Source organism: Erpetoichthys calabaricus, chromosome 12 (genome assembly GCF_900747795.2).
Source record: "Erpetoichthys calabaricus chromosome 12, fErpCal1.3, whole genome shotgun sequence".
Taxonomy (NCBI): domain Eukaryota; kingdom Metazoa; phylum Chordata; class Cladistia; order Polypteriformes; family Polypteridae; genus Erpetoichthys; species Erpetoichthys calabaricus.
Window position 1 is genome coordinate 29,926,128 of NC_041405.2, and position 18,571 is coordinate 29,944,698.

At 37.9% G+C, this 18,571-nt stretch overlaps 1 protein-coding gene across 4 annotated transcripts in view; it reads left to right on the plus strand.

The window, feature by feature from the left end:
* The window catches only part of LOC114662021 (myoglobin), a 213,702-nt gene extending 197,424 nt beyond the window's left edge, over positions 1–16,278 (plus strand). The window contains exons 1-3 of one of the 4 annotated variants that reach the window (XM_028815304.2): positions 14,499–14,679; positions 15,074–15,293; positions 16,058–16,273. In XM_028815304.2, coding sequence (XP_028671137.1) covers positions 14,585–14,679; positions 15,074–15,293; positions 16,058–16,201 — 459 coding nt within the window. In that variant the 5' untranslated portion in view covers positions 14,499–14,584 and the 3' untranslated portion in view covers positions 16,202–16,273. Of the gene's footprint in view, positions 1–14,498; positions 14,680–15,073; positions 15,294–16,057 lie in introns of those variants that run through there. The other 3 variants (XM_051934862.1, XM_051934863.1, XM_051934861.1) reach the window with 3 other exon arrangements.
* The last annotated feature ends 2,293 nt before the right edge of the window (positions 16,279–18,571 follow it).

Here is an 18,571-nt window from a genome sequence, read left to right on the forward strand (position 1 = left end):
CAATTGTCCACTCCAGACCTCCCATATCCTTGAGTTCAGGATCTCCTCGCCTGGCTCTGACATAACCCTGATAGGCCTTAGAATTTTAAAATCCAAGGGAAAGGCAGTCTTATTCTAATCATGTGCCTCAGAATATAGGTGCTACTCCACCTTGTAGGAGTGAGGGAAAGGAAATGCTGAGCAGTAAAACCCCAACTTTCAAGGTGGGGGACGAATCTAAAATTGATAGGTTGGACTGTAGTCTGGATCCAAACTGAGCTAGGTGCTTGTGCCATGGCAATGTGCATTTGGCTAAATATTTACCAAGATCAAGTACTGGAACAGTCTAGGCATTACTATTCCCCCCCAGAAGTGGATTAGATGTATATCGCCACTTAATGCTGTTGTAATGGGTGTGTTGGAGCCAATAAAGGGGCACAAACTTGTGATTTAACAGAAGTGGTTAACTTATTTAGTATAGTGGTGACCATTCTAGGACTCTTGTGTGGGGGTTTTTAAAATTGATCCTGCTGGTTTGTAAAACCTGCCCTGGCAGGCAATGTTTCTCTTTTGTAGTCCTAAAGTACTGTGGGTGTCCTGCTTAACCTTCTACAGCAAGTTGATTCCAATCACAGGTGCTATTGGAAAGCCAAGGTTCTGTATGGTCTACTAATGGATTTCCTGTAATGGCTTCTCGCTGCACTTTAGGGGTTTTCCATGCAGATAGTAATTATATTCTGCTTTCAAAAAGCCTGTGAAGTCCATAAAGTTGAAATTGCCTCCTCATCCAGAAAGATGAAGCTTGTCATGGGCTGTCATTTCTCAGGGTTGCTTTTTCAGGCTGGTTAAAAGTGGTATACCTTTTGGGTATTTTAGCTCCAATATTAAATGTGCAGAAAGTGGGTAAAAGTGCAACTGCACTCCTTCTCCAATTACAACTTAAATGCAGTTCAGGTTTTCAAATGCAACTATTTTAATTTGCCAAGATTGTTTACATTCATTGGAAGTCTATCACAAAATTTCTTTAGTACTGTAACTAAACACCTACCTAAGTAGGTCATTAGCATTTTTGATTTATATAATGAAGAGATCCTTGGATTATATAATACAGGTGTTTCCATGGGTGGTAAGGCAGAGGTTCAGTAGTTACTTTCCTGTATTTGACAACAACTCTGAACTTGTAATGGACCAGAAAGGGTCCTTTGTCTGTTTCAAGCATATTTTCTTCTGCGCTGGCCTTTGTCTGCCACATTGGTGGTGGTTGAAGTCTGTCTTGGTGACTGCAGAGCTGGACTGCATGTTAATGACAAAGCTGCTTGAAATGATTTCAACCATCTCTTGACTGTTGGATCATTCTCATTTGTATCTACTATGTGTGTGTTCAAAGTATTTACTCAAATTACTTTTTTGGCTCCTGCAAACTATTCTACAGCCACCCAAGACTGTGATTCGGCATTCATTACATATGTTCATATTGTTGGTTGGTGCTGGTTTGAGAGCTCTTCTCAAATGAGAATGTGAAAAGCCACAAATGAATCAAATTAATAATCCCTGCCGTCTGTCATGATTCTATTGTCTTTTGATTTAATGTAGGGCCTCCATGAATGTAATGGAAAATTAATAGGGTTTAATGATGTTGGAAGAAAATGAACTTGTGCTCACTGAGCCAGAACAGGTCCCATCTGGTTTTTGGATATTGATTGTATTAAAATCAAGTAACATTCTATACAGAAGTCAAGTTTAACAAGAGTTGGTTTGAAACAAATCAACCCCCACCCATGAAAAAGGGCTCGGCCAGCAGAGTAAAACTTTAAGCTAGTAAAAATAAAGAGATAAATTAATAAAAATAGAATTAAAAAGGTAGAGGAGAGAATCTGCTTCAAATAAAATGCTTATTCTAAAATGTTATTGATTAGATCCTGCCAGGTTTTGAAAGTTTTGTACAGATCCTCTAAGGGAGAATTTTTTTTGTCATAGTATATAACATAAGTTACCCAATGATTTAAAATAGGATAGTTTGGATTGTTCCAGTTCAGCAAGATAAGTCTACGTGCCAATAGTAGTAATTGCCTTTACAGTTTGTCCTTCTCCACTTTAAGCCCATCTGGACGTACACCAAACACAGCTGTTAATGGATTCGGAGGTATTTTGACACCAAGGCTGTCTGAAAGGCATTTAAAAATTTTGGTCCAGAATGATGTTAATTTGGTGCAGGCCCAAAACATGTGTCCCAGTGAGGCTGGAACTTGATTGCAATATTCACAGGGTGGATCTTGCATTGGAAACATTTTGGACAATTTAAAACAAGACCGATGTGCTCAATATATAATTTTATGTTCAATAATTGTATGCTTTTCGCATAGGAAACAATTCTGTGCATTGCTACCTTCCACTCCTTTTGTGAGATGTCCAGTGAGAGATTCTTTTCCCAGTATGCTCTTTGGTCTTTGAAAGTTAGGGACTGTAAAATGGTTTTCTATTCTCAAGACTGATCAACATTTTTCCCGGCATAGAGGTAGGTGGAAGATGAGGAAAACTGGGCAAGTTTTGTTTAACATAGTTTCTAATTTGAAGCTAGTGAAAGAAATGTGTTGCTGGAAAGTAAAATTTGAATTGCAATTGTTCATAGGATGCAAAGACATTGCCTATGTACAGATCTCTAAATGATTTAATCCTGAATGTTTTACAGACATTAAAAACTGAACATTTGAGAGGGTGGAAAAAGGTGGTTCTTGTGCAGAGGTGCCACAGATAAAACTTCTTTATCTTAAAATACTTTCTGCATTGGTTCCATATTCTGAGTAAGTGAAGCACAATTGGGTTGTTAGTATATTGGCAATGACTTCTGTTTATTGGCGTACAAAGTAAGGAAGTTAAAGAAGTATTGCTGGATTTTATTTCTATTTCGGACCAAGCACAGGCATGTTCATCTATTTGTGTCCATATCCAGGTTTTTATAGCTTGAATATTTGCTGCCTAGTAATAAAATTGAAAGTTAGGTAGAGCCATGTTATCTTCCACCTTAGATCTTTGTAGGGTTGCCCTTTGGAAACGTGGATGTTTTGAATTCCAAATAAATGAGGTTATGGTTGAATCTAATTTCTTGAAAAATGATTTATTGATGTATATTGGAATGTTATGAAATAAAAAAAGAAGCTTAAGAAGGATATTTATCTTAACAATGTTAATTCTTCCAGCTAAAGTGAGATGAAGGGTAGACAATCTATGTAAGTCTTGCCTAATTTTTTCCACACAGATGGCAAAATCGTGTTGAAAAAGAGATTTATGTTTACCTGTGATGTTTAACCCTAAGTGTTTAAACTGATCTGTGATGATAAATGGGAATGTTTCCAATCTAATATTGTGTGCTTGAGAATTCGCTGGAAAGAGCACACTTTCATTCAAATGAATTCTGAGACCAGAAATCTTTTGAAATTCTGTTAGTGCTATTAGGACTGCAGGCGCAGTAGTTTGTGGATCTGATATATACAGTACCATATCATCTGCATATAGAGAAATTTTCTATTTGAGCCCTTCTCTGATAATCCCCTTTATCTCATAAGCATATCGACAGTGAACTGCAAGTGGCTCAATGCAATTGCAAAAACCAGTGGTGACAAGGGGCATGCTTGTCTTGTACCACGTTCTAGTTTAAAGTAGTCTGAATTAATGTTGTTAATACAAACTGAAGCTTCTGGTCTTCTATCTACGTACAAATATTCGGGCCAACCCCAAATTTCTCAAATATAGTGAAAAGTTAGTTCCATTCATTCATACCAGATGCTTTTTCTGCATGCAACAATAATAATATCTCCGGGGTGTTAATCTTTGTAAGTGAATGTTACATTAAACAGATGTTGAAGATTGGGAGCTGTCTGTCTTTAATAAATCCAGTTTGGTCTTGTTATATTACCGAAGGAAGCACTTTCTCAATCCTTCTAGCTAGGGCTTTGGAGAGTATCTTAACATCACTATTAAGAAGTGAAATTGGTCTGTATGATAAAGATTGTAATAAGTCTCTATTTTGTTTAGGAAAGATGGTAATTAATGCTTGGCGAAAAGTTTAAGGAAGAACTTTTTTGTCTCTAGTTTCTGTAAATTTTTATAAAATTTGGCAGGGTAGCCATCCGGGCCTGTTGCTTTCCCACTCTGAAGTGAGTTTATAGCATCAAATAATTCTTAAAGTGCCAGAGGTTTATTTAATTCCTCTGCACTGAGAGTATCTATTTGTGGTATTACAATGGATTACATTGTGTCTTGTGTACTTTAAACTCGGTAGAATATGAGAGACTTATAGTAGTCTCTAAATGTGTGCATTATATTTTTATGGTCAATGATTTTGTCCCTGTCTGTTTTGGTGATTGCTGGGATTGCATTTCTGAACTTCCTGCTTGTGGATTTGTTGAGCTAAGATCTTATTAGGTTTCTCTCCATGTTCATAGTAATGATGTCTTGATTTTAAAAAAAATAGTTATTCAGTTTCTTTAGTTGTTAAGAGGTTGAGTTCTCAATGCAGAGCCTGTCTTTTCCTATTGAGTGCCTTCAGTGGACACCTGGTATGTTCTTGATCTATTCTAGAAATTTCTCTGATTAACTCTGATACCTTCTTGGTTTCTAATTTATTTCTGTGGGAAAGATATGAGATAATGTGTCTTCTTAAGAAAGTCTTCAGGGTTTTTTAGGGTATTCCTGCAGAAACCTCTGAGGATGTATTTGTCTCTAAAAAATTGATTTGTTTGAATATAAATTCTGTACATTTCTCATCTGCAAATAAAAGTGGATTAAGACACCATCTGTAAGATGAGTATATGGGGCATAATGATTTTAGCTCCAAGATAAAAGGGATATGGGCAGAGATAAAAATAGCGTCATACTTACAAGATTTAATTGTAGGCAAGAAAATGTTATCTATAAAGAAATAATCAATTCTAAAGTACCAATGATACCTGGTAAGTAGAATGAATATGCTCTTGAGATTGGGTTTAGAAATCCCCAGGGGTCTGATAAGTTGTGGTCAGTTACAAACTATGTAATTGTCTTTGCAGTGTTAGATGTCATTGCCCCTGTGGCATGACTCCTATCTAGGTCTGGATTTAAAACACAAAGTCCTCAGCCATTATAATTATATGATTGCATCTTTTCCCAATGTAAACAAATACATTTTGGATGAAATCCCTGTTATCCACATTGGGTGCATAGATATTTATCAATATCACATTACAGTTAAATAAATTACAAATGACAATCACATATCTCCCTTTAGGATCAGATATTACATCTGATACTGCAAATGAGACTGTTCTATGTATAAGAATTCCCACACCTCTAGTTTTCTTTGTAAAGATGGAATGAAATATTTGGCCAGTCCAGTCTCTGTGCAGCTGAAACTAATCCTTGCTTAATAAATGGGTCTGCTATAAAAATACTATTTTTGTGTTTAGACATGTTAGGTGAGAGAATACTTTCTTTCTTTTTAATTCGTGATTCAAACCTTTAACATTCCAGCTCACAAAATTAACTGTTCAGTCATGGAGACATTGCTTCTAAACTTTTGGTGTCATTTTGTAGTCTTAACTTAAAATAAGACAGCTTTGACCTTAATTTCCAATTTTCCCAGGAGTTATTGCCATGAAGCCTACTGATACGTTGGCACTTATAATGATAAGGATTAAAAGGATAGATTAAAGATAGCTTGTTCTCTTACCCAGCCTCCCCACCTGAGACTGGACCACACTTCACAAAGTTTCCTTTCCTCTGACATACCTAGAGACAGAGCATGTCCAAAGCAAAAACAAGGATTAAAATTGAGATATCCAGTGACAATACAGTCCAAATACTATAAGCATAAAATATGATCTTAAACAATCTTGAGATAGTAAGCCCTAATACAATAAACCATGGGTATAATGTTAAACAGTCTTCTTTAAAAAATAAAAAATAAATAAATTTTTACTTACATATACACATTTAATTGTAACATAAGCATAAACAAAAAATGGCAGAGAAGGCAAAAGAATGTATAATTATGGTACCAGTATCATTGCAAGCAGATCAAACAGCCAGTAAGATCTTCTTTGCCATGCCATGTGTTTCCTTAAGAGGCACTAGCTCTTTGGAAATATGTTCTTTTTAAATTGCTGCGTTTTAAGTAACCAGAAATTATATAGATATAATGTAAACGGTGATATCCCTCCCATAGTGGTACGGTGGTACAATATCACATGAGAAAAATAATATACCTTAGCTTTCTTTACTGACGGTTTTACGCGGCATTACAGATGGGAAGCTTATGACAAACTCTATCGAGGCAGGAATCTTGATCAATGCAGTCTGCCAACTTTCGTCACCACGCTGAAAGGATTTTCTGGACGGATGACGTAATCTTCCGTCCGATAGCTTCAAAGTGTATTGGCAACAGTTCAAGCCTTATATACTGGTTTCTCCACGTGCAGGCTCTCTCTCTGGTCTCCAAACAAGGACAGGAAAGGACACAACCCCACCTCCAAAAATACAAGAATAGTACAATGCCTACTTGCAGTTTTCATTCTCCAAATTGCTAGGTTAATGGTTTCTAAATGCAGCCTATCCCCTGTGTACCATACTTGGTCTGCCTGTATGAATAAATCCATAACAGTGTGCACAGAGACAGTGACATTAAACTTATATATAGCACCATGGCAGGATGCGACTTACAATCGTGTTCTCAAAAAAGTGTCAATCAGTTTTCTTAGCTCTTTTTCTGCTTCCTCTGTAGCGGTAAAGATGTAGTGCTTGTCTTGAATGTCCACTTTCAGTTTGGCTGGATACAAGAGGCTGTTTTTGATCTTGGCTTTCCGTAAGCGCTGTTTAATGTTGTTAAAAGCTGCACATTTAGCAGCTTTTGAGCATGAGAAATCATGGAAAATACAAATGTGTTTATTTTCAAATATAATCTCTTGTTTCTGTGTGAGAAGTAACATCATATGTAATTTAGATTGTCATTTTTCGAAATGCATGATAAGTGTCCTAAGTTTAGAGGTATTAGATCCCCGTATGCGGTAAGTTGCTACTGTCTCGGTGTCTTGATTTGAAGTCCTCTCCAACTATTTTAGAGAATGGTTCAGCTACGAATTTCACTGGGTTTGGACTTTCAAGATTCTCAGGGAGACCTTCGATTCTAATAGTATTCCTTCTGCATCCATCTTCCAGTGCAGCAAATCCGTCTGAGTATTTTGCATACAGAATTTGCAGCAATTGCTTTTCTGTCAGCGGTAGATGCCAGTTGTTCAGCTGTTTCAATTCGAGTCATGAACATTTGCTTAACGTTTTCCAACTGAGCGCCAATTGGTCTCAGTTTATTCTCAAAGTTAGATGCATTTTGTGAATTTATTAATAATAAATTATTATTAGATACTTAATTAATAAGTTATTATCTATCATTTTCCTGAATTTGTTCAATTTTTTTCTAGCATACCATTGAAAGCTGCCTCAAAGATATTATTTACATGTTTCGCATTGTCTTTAATATCTTGCAGCAGCTTTTTGTTTGTCTTGTGTATGTCCTTTATTTCCTTCCTTATATCATTTATTTCTTTCTTTATATCTTTCTTGAGCTCCTTTATGTCTGTGGCCAGTGCAGTGATCATTATCTTCAGTTCGGAAAGATCTTTTCGGTCCTCGTGCTCCACGGGTGAAGAGGCAAGCCCAGTTAAATTCGGTGCTCCCAGGTTGCAAGGAGTAGATGACAATGCGGAAGGCAAGGCCATTTTCAGTTTCAATGAATCTTATGGAGTCGACAAGCTATCGTGACCTGAATCACTTGCACATGTGCTCCCACTTTCGCGGTCTGGAGATGATGCAGAGGCCCCAGGTTCAGAGATATATGTGCTTTTGCCTGTCTGTTCCAGGTCAGTCTCTGATAGGCCGTACCTTGAGCTTGGACTTGATGCATGTCTAGGCTTAGATAAAGCTTTAGCTTTCTTAACCATTTCTTTCTGAGCCCCTTTCCTGACACTCATGTTTATAAATAATTGAATATACTGTAATAGAACCTCCTAGTGTTGGGTAAATACAGCATACCCTGACATGATAAAAAATACAAGAAAAAATAACACCACTGCTAACAGAGTTCCGCTTCAGACGTCCATCTCCCGTAATGGACGAGACCAACTGATTAAAAAGGAGTCACAATACCCCATAAAACCAATTGACTTCTACCTGACAGCAAGATATGAGGTATGCGTTATGCCTTCTAATCTCAGTCTTAACTGGACTGGCACATGCCACAAGGCAGATCTTCAGAGAAGAATATTTTGTCAGTTCTGCTCCTCAGCCTGGCACCAAACTCTCTAAATTTGGATTGCAGAACTGATAGACTACTCTCAAATCTGTTGTTTTTTCCAACATGGTCAATGACAACTTGATCCACCCCAACTCTGCCCAAAAGCACAACAACTCTTTGAGAGAGGTCTCCTACCTGTGCACTTGGAAATCAACACACCACGTGAAACTCTTTGTCTATGGTGCAAACCTATCCTTAAATCACAATAATGACTGAGTCTCCAATTTTCATTACCTCTCTTTTCTGGAGAATGGTTTTGAGGTGACACTTTGGGGCTCCTCATGCCTGACAACTATCTCAGAATCTTTAAAGATACTGTCATGCTCCGGAAGAATCTGAAAAAGTTTTGACACTTCCTAATCTGGGGTTGATCCCCCTGAACAGAGTGCACCAGAGGCAATTCCCAGAAGGGAAGCTCTGCCTCCTCTAAAATGTCACGAAAAACATTTGTCAAAAATGTACTGCTGTATTTGCATTGCTATTACAAAGAATATGCTTGAACTTATTCAACTTCATGGATCAGCAATAATTTTTGCAGGTCATCTAATGTGATTTTTGTTTTTTTTCTCATACATTCCCGTGGAAGCATGATCCATTAAAACCCATTGAAGTGCAGTTTCACTAGACTTCAATAGCATTTCAGAACATGCTTTGTTTTGGTGCAGCAAAGCTAGATGTTTATCAGACAAATGTTTCAAAACATCATTTCCAGTGAAGCTTGGTGTAAATGGGGCATTTGGCTCACAGGACACTGGGCTAATGTGTGATGATTGGAGGAACTGTCAAAGTGGTTGAACCTCTTCTTGATTAACAGTGTTTTGGCATTGAAAAATTTCAAAAATTTTCAAGGATTTTTGGCAAGTGAATTTTTGAGACAAGCTGCTGCTTGTACTCTGTTATTTGCTAGTGATTTAGCCCACTATTCATACATATCCTACTGTGACGTTTATAAAAACATAAATAAAGCAATCTTGAGTTTGCTCCTTGTTTCAGTTTAGTAAATTTCTCTTGTTTATTTCAAATTCAGTCTTGTTGGTGGACTAGCCAATCGGCTAGCTATGCATAATGGAAGACAGTGGTAATATTGTTGACCTGATTTTGATGAAGAAAAACAGGTCCTTTCTTAACTACCTAAATGATATCACTTCACTGCTTGGCTGTCAAGAGGTGGCATTCAGAGGGTAGTGAATCTGCTAACAAGGGGAATTTCAAAAACATTATTGAAAGATTATCCAAATATGATTCTGTCTTGGCCACACACTTGCTCATCCTTTAGCATATCCCATTCCATTCAAAATGATTTGATTTTGGCTATTGCAGCCACTGTTTTGATGAAATCAAAGGTCATGTTCAAAGTACTCCTTTTTGTGCATCTCATGTAGATGAGACATTTGGCATTTCATGTCATGCACAACTATCTGTCATAAATTGATATGTTGATACTGCAGGTCAAATTCAAGAGCAATTTGTTGGATTTTTGTATGATGTTTCCTACACCTGAACACCAGCAAAACCAAGGAGCTGGTGGTGGATTTTAGGAGGCCCAGACCCCTCATGGACCCCGTGATCATCAGAGGTGACTGTGTGCATTTGGTGCAGACCTATAAATACCTGGGAGTGCAGCTGGATGATAAATTAGACTGGACTGCCAATACTGATGCTCTGTGTAAGAAAGGACAGAGCCGACTATACTTCCTTTGAAGGCTGGCGTCCTTCAACATCTGCAATAAGATGCCGCAGATGTTCTATCAGACGGTTGTGGCGAGCGACCTCTTCTACGCGGTGGTGTGCTGGGGAGGCAGCATTAAGAAGAAAGACGCCTCACACCTGGACAAACTGGTGAGGAAGGCAGGCTCTATTGTTGGAATAGAGCTGGACAGTTTGACATCTGTGGCAGAGCGAAGGGCGCTCAGCAGGCTCCTATCAGTTATGGAAAATCCACTGCATCCACTAAACAGTGTCATCTCCAGACAGAAGAGCAGCTTCAGCGACAGACTGCTGTCACTGTCCTGCTCCACTGACAGACTGAGAAGATTGTTCATCCCCCGACTCTTCAATTCCACCTGGGGGGGGGGGGGGGGGGTAAACATTTACATTATATAAAGTTATTGTCTGTTTTTACCTGCATTATTATCAATCTTTAATTTAATATTGTTTTTTGTATCAGTATGCTGCTGCTGGAGTATGTGAATTTCCCCTTGGGATTAATAAAGTATCTATCTATCTATCTATCTATCTATCTATCTATCTATCTATTTATCTATCTATCTATCTATCTATCTATCTTTCTGTTTCAGGGGCGCAAGATGCCCAGTCTGTCTTTGATGTTTTAAATGAAAACATGCATGGCTACAATTACAAAGAAAAACTTGTGACTCAAACCTATGATGGGACTACACTCATGATTTCCACTCGGAATGGACTTCAGGGAAAAGTTAAAGCACTAGCCCCCAAAGCAATGGTTGTACATTGCTATGCACACAGACTTAGCCTGCAATGACATTTTTGTAGGCTGGACACAAAAACTGTTTACAGAATTACAGATGAGGTATCACCAGTGATTTACAAATTTTCAGCATCACCTCCTAGGTCTTGTACTCTACACACCCTGCTAAATAACCCAATATTCTGTTAGCCTTCTTAAAGGCTTCTAAGCTCTGTCTGGCAGTTGACAGTGTCAAGTCCACTATGACTCCTAAATCTTTCCCATTCGATTTTCAGACCTCCAATTCTGTTTTCAAAACAACTATTTTTACTTCCTACAATATAAAACGGTACATGAACTTACTTTAAAGTTCATCTGACACAAATTTGCCAAAGCAAGTATGCTGCCTGTGTCCCTCTCTAATGATGAAATGTATTTTAGAATATCTGCCACTCCATCTAGGTTGGTATCTTCTGCAAATTTAACCAGCTTGTTCTTTAGTTTTCTGTCCAAATCATTTATTTAACACTATGAACTCCCGCTTCTTTCAATTTGATGCCTAACCTCTCATTTAGCACCTTATAAAATGCTTTCTGAAAGTAAAGAGTAATAATAACATATGCTCCACGTTGATCACATTTTTTGTTGCTTCCCCATACAATTCCAGAATGCTGGTAAAACATAACCTCCCTCTTCTGAACCTATGCTGACTATTCAATTAACCTCCTGTTCTTGCCACGTGTTGCTCAATCTTTTCTTTTATAAGTCCTTTTTATTAATTTACATGTGATGCATGTTAAACTTACTGGCCTATAGTTGCTTTGATCTGCCCTTTTACATAATAGAATACTGTTTGCCATTTTCTAGTCGTTGGGAATTTCACCAATGCTCAGTGACTTCCTAAAGTTATGTGTCAAGGGTTTTATATATTTACTAGATAACCTCCTTAAGAACTCGAAGATAGAAATGATCTGGTCCTGGTGAGTTGATTGATTTCTGCCTATTTAATCCAAGCAGTACAACTCCCTCTACAATTTCCAAATCCCTCAGTACCTTCTTAGTAGCTCTTTTTAACACTGGGATGTTATCTGCTTCATCCAATGTCAAGACCTCACAAAATGTGAGTTTGGAGCATCTGCTGTTGAACTGTCTATATTTTTAAATCCCCAATACTTTTCCTGATGCATTTCACCGCCTCCTTGAATGTTCTTTTACTACTACAATACTGAAGAATCTTTTTTTCCATCTTGCACCTTATCTGCTGTTTTGCTCTCTAACTGCCTTTTACCTTCCCTAATGTCCTTTTTAATGGTTGCCCTCGTGTTTTTATGTGTCCATTGATTCAAATTGGAGTTCTCAGTCTTATATGCCATATACAGATGTTTTTTTCCTTTGCAGCTTCTTTTTCTACTCTTTATCAAACCACTGTGAATTTTTAAAAATTTCTTTCTAATTCCATATTTATGCATCTACCTGTCATGCATATATGTAAAATGTTTTTAAACCTGTTCGACTGCTGCTTGGCTGTCTCCACACTTAAAAGCTTATCCCAGTCTATTCTACTTAGACTTGCCACATCTGCTCAAAATCTACCCTATGAAATCTACTCTCAGCTGTTTTAGTCTTTGCAACTGTGCTCTTCCAAAACACTAAGAACTATTTTATGAAATAGTCACTTCACCCTAGTGGCTCAATCCCCTCTACAGCCTCAATTGTATCTTGATTATTACAAAACACTAAATGAAGACATGCACAAACCACCACCACTTTGGTGCTTTAACAAACTTTAACAGTCACTGATTATTTCTAAAAACTTCTGCCCTTTTGCTCTGCTATTCAAGTTTAGCCCAGTTAATATTCAGGTAGATAAAGTACCCCATGATTGTAATATCCCCTTATAAATTTGCTTTTTTAATATTACTAAAAGGTTGTGCATTGAATTTCCTGTCAGAATTGGGCAGTATATAACACACTGCTAAAATAAGGCCACTTTCCGTAATACTTCCTAGACAAAGCCAGATGTCCCCACTAAGTCGGTGCTCATCTTCCAATTGAAGAGGACTTGCATTTACATTCTGTCTGACATAAACAGCAAACCCACCTCCATTTCTGCTCTGTCAGTCTTCCTAAAATTGCATTTCTCTCTTTGTTACACCCTTCCCCATCTTTTTATTTAAACAGGATTATGTTATTGCTATAATATCATAATAATGCTCAGCTTCATCAAATTCATCTCACTTGCTTTATTTTTCATACTTTTAGCATTAAGGCAAGTTATGTTAATGTGTTATTAATTTTACTTTTGCACTTATAATGTGGTTAGAATTTATGTTAGTATACATTTTTATTTGTACACTATTGTTTCTTCCATAGACCTGGGGACCCGGGTTCGCTTCCCGGGTTCTCCCTGCGTGGAGTTTGCATGTTCTCCCCCGTGTCTGCGTGGGTTTCCTCTGGGCGCTCCGGTTTCCTCCCACAGTCCAAAGACATGCAGGCTAGGTGGATTGGCGATTCTAAATTGGCCCTAGTGTGTGCTTGGTGTGTGGGTGTGTTTGTGTGTGCCCTGCGGTGGGTTGGCACCCTGCCCAGGATTGGTTCCCTGCCTTGTGCCCTGTGTTGGCTGGGATTGGCTCCAGCAGACCCCCGTGACCCTGTGTTCGGATTCAGCAGGTTGGAAAATGGATGGATGGATGTTTCTTCCATTGTATTCAGTTTTGATCTTGGCCTATCCTACATTCCCTGGTCTAAACAATCCTCGACTAACCTACTCATATATCTCCCCAGTATATTGGTGCCCCTCTCGTTCAGAATGATGTCTGCTAGTGATGATGCTAGGGGGTCTGACACAGCCTTTCAGCATTCATTGTCATTTGCCCCTTTTTCTGTTCCACTCATTGTGAATATTATGATACAATTTTAGGAGCAAACGTTACAGAAAAGGCAAAATAACAGGAAGCTGACAAATGAATAAAGACAAAAATGTTTCTTAGAAATGTGAATTTCACACTGTAGCACTCTTTTGAAAGAATAATAAGAGATGAAGAAAAAAAGACCAGCTAATTAAACAATTGAAGGTAAAATAATTAATCAATTTTTAAACTGTTTGAAATTAAACTTTGAAGCTACTGATGTGAACATTTCAAAAGCAAGCCCTAAATCTTACAGGCATGTGAATGCAGTCAAACGAGGAGGATTTTATATTTACTTTGCTGAAAAGCATACTTTGGTGTATTCTTACGTTCAGGACAATATGTTTGAGTAACTTCAAGTCTGAGTTAAAAAAGTTGCACAAGTTAAAATAAAAATGTAAATAAAATCAGTTAAACAAAGGGAAGTAAAGTTCAATTAAAAACGGTCTCCAATTGAAAGCCCTCATCTGTAGTTAGGAATTGAGATGGAATTAAAACTAGCAGCTAATGAGATTTCTCACAGTTCCATGTAAAATATGAAAACATACAGGAAAAATTAAATCCGTGCATTAACTACAGGGTGGTCCAGATCTAATTATGCAATTATTGCATTGCATTAAACGTTGCAAGTTAGATCTGGACCACCCTATATTAAAAATACTCTTTAAGTACTTCTTTATTTTCTAGTTATTTATATTTATTAATCTATTTTGTTCTCCGAAAAATCGAAAAGAAATAAGTGTATTTATGAGACCGTCTTTTAAGTAGACGGGCCCGTGTGCGTCTAGGCGCTTCAATCAGCGGCTTCTCCAGCCGGCAGGGCGCACGTGCTCAGGGGGGCGGAGTCGCCGTCGGTTGATAAAGTGGACGGGACGAGGCAGTGAATCAGCTGTTGGTGTTCTTGTTTTGTTAACGGAGTTTGAGTAGTACCTATTTCTTTGTCTCTCCACGATGTGTGCTTGTATTGAGGATTATGATAAGGTGCTAAGTTTCTGGGCTCCCCTGGAGGCAAATCCCAAGCTTTATGGAGAGATTATTCTTCAGCGGTAATTTTTTTTTTTTTTTTTAGATTTACGAATTTGTCTTATTCTATTTGCTTTCTGAGATGTTTTTTTTGTTTTAACGTCAAAGTCTCAAGTATTTTGCATCCTTGTGGCTAAACTGTCTTTAGTGTTGCAATCTGCATTGTTCACAATCCCCTCCAGATTTGTATTAACACTAAATAGGCAGAACGTGAGTGATTTAATGTTTGCTGACAAACTGGATGGTGTGATAGTTCAGGGTGGACTGCTCATGATCTCCTTAAACGGCTCATGTGGAGCGTTGTCTGCTCAAATGCAAAAACCCTAGGTTGCTTTGAGTAGTTTGAATTAACTTAAGATACCCATGCTATTGAAGGTGAATAGATTGTATTTATTTTTCTTCCCCCTCTATCCTCAGCTTGTTTGAGACCAAACCAGATAGCCAGAAGCTGTTCCCCAAGTTTGCTGCACTTTCTAAAGAGCAGCTGCAGAACAATCCTGACCTCCAGGCCCATGGGGGAATTGTCATCTGCAAGCTGACAGAATTTCTGCATTCGAAACTGCAACACCAGCAACTTATGAAAGATCTGGCAGAAAGTCATGCCAAGCAGCACAAGATCCCTCGGGTCAACTTTCAGGTACTTTGCTGTACATTAAGGTTTGATCTGATGGCATTGCTCGGTAGAATGTAGTAATAGTGCTGGGTTTGGGACTTGGGCCTAATGGGTTTGTGTGTGAGGTTATTTCATCAGGAGTCTGACTCTAGAGAAGCACAAATGTTATAGGCTTGATAATGCAATTGTACTTTCAGCCCCTATCCTTAAGGATTCATTTAAGATCTCTAAATTTCATGGTCCCCAAGTCCTACAGACTTGGATTTTGCTTTAATTTACAGAACTAATTTTGAGTATAGTATGTTGATTGGCTAAATTCCTGGCCTGTACTGAAGCTTATAAGGCATAGCTAGAATGACAAATGTGTGGCCACCAAAAATGGACAGTAAGTTTTGGAATACACTTCATACTCCAAGTATCCTCCAAGTTCCCGGACTTCAAAAGGGGGGGGAAATGGTTAAGTTTAATGTTCTCTTTAAAGGCAATTGAGGCAATTTCTTTAATTGCATGACTATGCTATAGTCCATTTCCAACAGCATAACAATTTTGAATTAGATTAAGCATTTCCATAAATTTCTTGGAGGAACGCCTGTCCAAATTGCTACTGGATAGGGTCTGCAATGTTTTCCTAGTATTGTGCCTTCAAGGTAATAAGACTGGCAGTAAATTTTTGCTATTTTACTGTCTACATCTGCTTCCATGACTTGAAGTTCTAAGCCTCATTAGAGCAAACTCCTGAATTTGGCTAGCAACTGTAACAATGAGTAATTGTCATTTTTCCTTTCCAGATCATTGGTGAAGTAATTGTCATAGTGGCAGCAGAAAAGATTGATGGCTTTGGTCCTGATGCTCAAACAGCATTGAAGAATGTGCTGAAGGAGTTTCAAACTGTCATGGGAGCTTGCTATAATGAGCTAGGAGTTGATCTGTGATCATGTTTTGTGTAGGCTGTGTTGATTGGATGCTTTTTGAGCTCCTGTATGAATAAAACTACTTCAAAAGTGAAGAGCTGCCTGGGGTTTTCTATTTGACTAACTGGGATCCTATAGGCTGTCAATTCTATAGTTCTCTAGGGAGTTTAGAAACCTACTTGTTCGTTCCAGACAGGAGATGGTTATTAAGATCAGGTTTTCTACCCACTGCCATACAACAATGTTGTAGACCATTTGGACTTGGATCCAATGTCTAAATGACTGCAAACCACTTTGGGTCACGAAGTGGAGTACATGATCTTTGAGGTCAATTCTTGGTTTGTTTTAACTTCAGTGTAGTACAGTTTCTACCCCTAAACCAGCTATGCTGTTATAACTGAACTAAAGGATATGGGTGGTCTGATGCATGGCTCTGACCTAACAATGTTTTGTATTACTCTGAAATAACAAAGGAAATATTCCTGTGGGATTTGAGGCAGTCTGGATCAAACATTGTTTAATATACAGTAAGTGCTGTCCCATCTGAGAGGTTATTTTACTGGTATGTTCTTTTATGGTGAAATCTTCCAAGAAATCTGTTGTGGTCCAGATGCTACAATTAAACAAAACTAGGCAAAGGTGTGTTTAAAACTGCCAAGTACTGGCAGCTGCAATTGACACTTTACTGTAAAAAGTGAGTGTCTAGGTTGTGTGGGTTTTTTATTTATTTTTTTTTAATAAACCTTTTTGCTAGAAACTTTTTTCACCATAACCTAAAATCATGCACTGTAAAAGGCCAATCAAACCATCGAAACATGTTGACCGGTACAAATGCCACTACAGTTTCAGTAAAGTAACAAACCTGTATAATTGAAAAGAATTCAGTGTTTTTAAGCCATTTGCGGTATTTTCTTCATTGAAGTAACGTTTGCTTTTTTGGTGTATGGTGCCCTACAGATGGGCCAGCTTATTGAAATATGAATACAACCCACCATAAATCGCTTTCTATTGACCTTAAGCATGCAAGGAAAAGTGTGTTTTTTTTTTTTTTTTTTATCTGAAGATTCTTTCAAGCTTAAATATTGTTAATGAGAACATCTTCAGCAGATAGTATTAGGGTGGGGTTTGTTTTGTTATGGACGTGCTCTCTCTTATGTCAGAGGACTGGAACATCGCGAAGTGGGATCTTGCCTCGTGGGGAGGCAAAATGGGGGGGGTGGGGGGATAAAGGGGTGAGAGGAGAGCAGGTTATATCTAATCTATTCTTGTAATTATAAATATCAATGTAACAATAGGCTAAAATGCAATAACTCCTGGGCAATCTTGAAACTAAGATTAAAACTGCCATACTACCAATTAAAACTATAAAATGACATTAAAAACTCAATGTCTCCATGATGGGACAGTTAACTTTGTGAGCAGGAATGTTAAAGGCCTGAATCATGAATTAAAGAGAAAGTATGCTCTCACCTAACGGGCTTAAATGCTAAAATAGTATTTTTACAGGAGACCCACTTACTAACCAAGGATCAGTTCAGATTACAAAAAGACTGGACTGGCCAAATGTTTCATTCTAGCTTTATAAAGAAAACTAGAGGGGTGGGAATTCTCATACATAGAACAGTTCCATTTGTAGCATCAGATGTAGGGTCGGACCCTGGAGGGAGATATATAAGTTGCCCATGACCATCACATAACAGTAAAATGATTTTGATAAATTTATGCACCCAATGTTCATAAGGAATTCATGCAAAATCTATTTGCATCCATTCCCAATGTGAACACTCGTAAAATTAGAATGGCTGGTGACTTTAATTGTTTTAAATCCACTCTTAGGACTCCTGTGACAGGGGGGACGACCTCTAATACTGCAAAGATAATTAGTTTTTGAATGATCACAACTTATCAGACCCCTGGAGGTTTCTTAACCCAAACTCAAGAACATATTCTTTCTACTCACCAGTGCATTATAGCTACTCTATTTTTTTTATAATTTCCTGTCTCTAGTCTTGGAGCTAAAATCAATAAGCCCCTTACACTCTTCTCGCAGATGGCGTCTTAACCCTCTTTTATTGGCAGACGAGAACTGCCCAGAATTTATATCCAAACAAATCCGCTTCTTCCTAGAGACAAACACGTCCACAGAGGTTTCTGCAGGAACACTCTGGGAAACTCTAAAGGCCTTCTTAAGAGGACAGATTATTTCATATCTTTCCTACAGAAATAAATTAGAAACCAAGAAAGTGTCAGAGCTAAGAAATGAATTACTAGAATAGATGAAAAACAAGCCAGGCATCCAAATGAAGTTCTCCACAGGAAAAGACAGACCCTACATACAAAACTTAACTGAACAACTTAAGTCTAGACAGCATTACTATGAACACGGAGTAA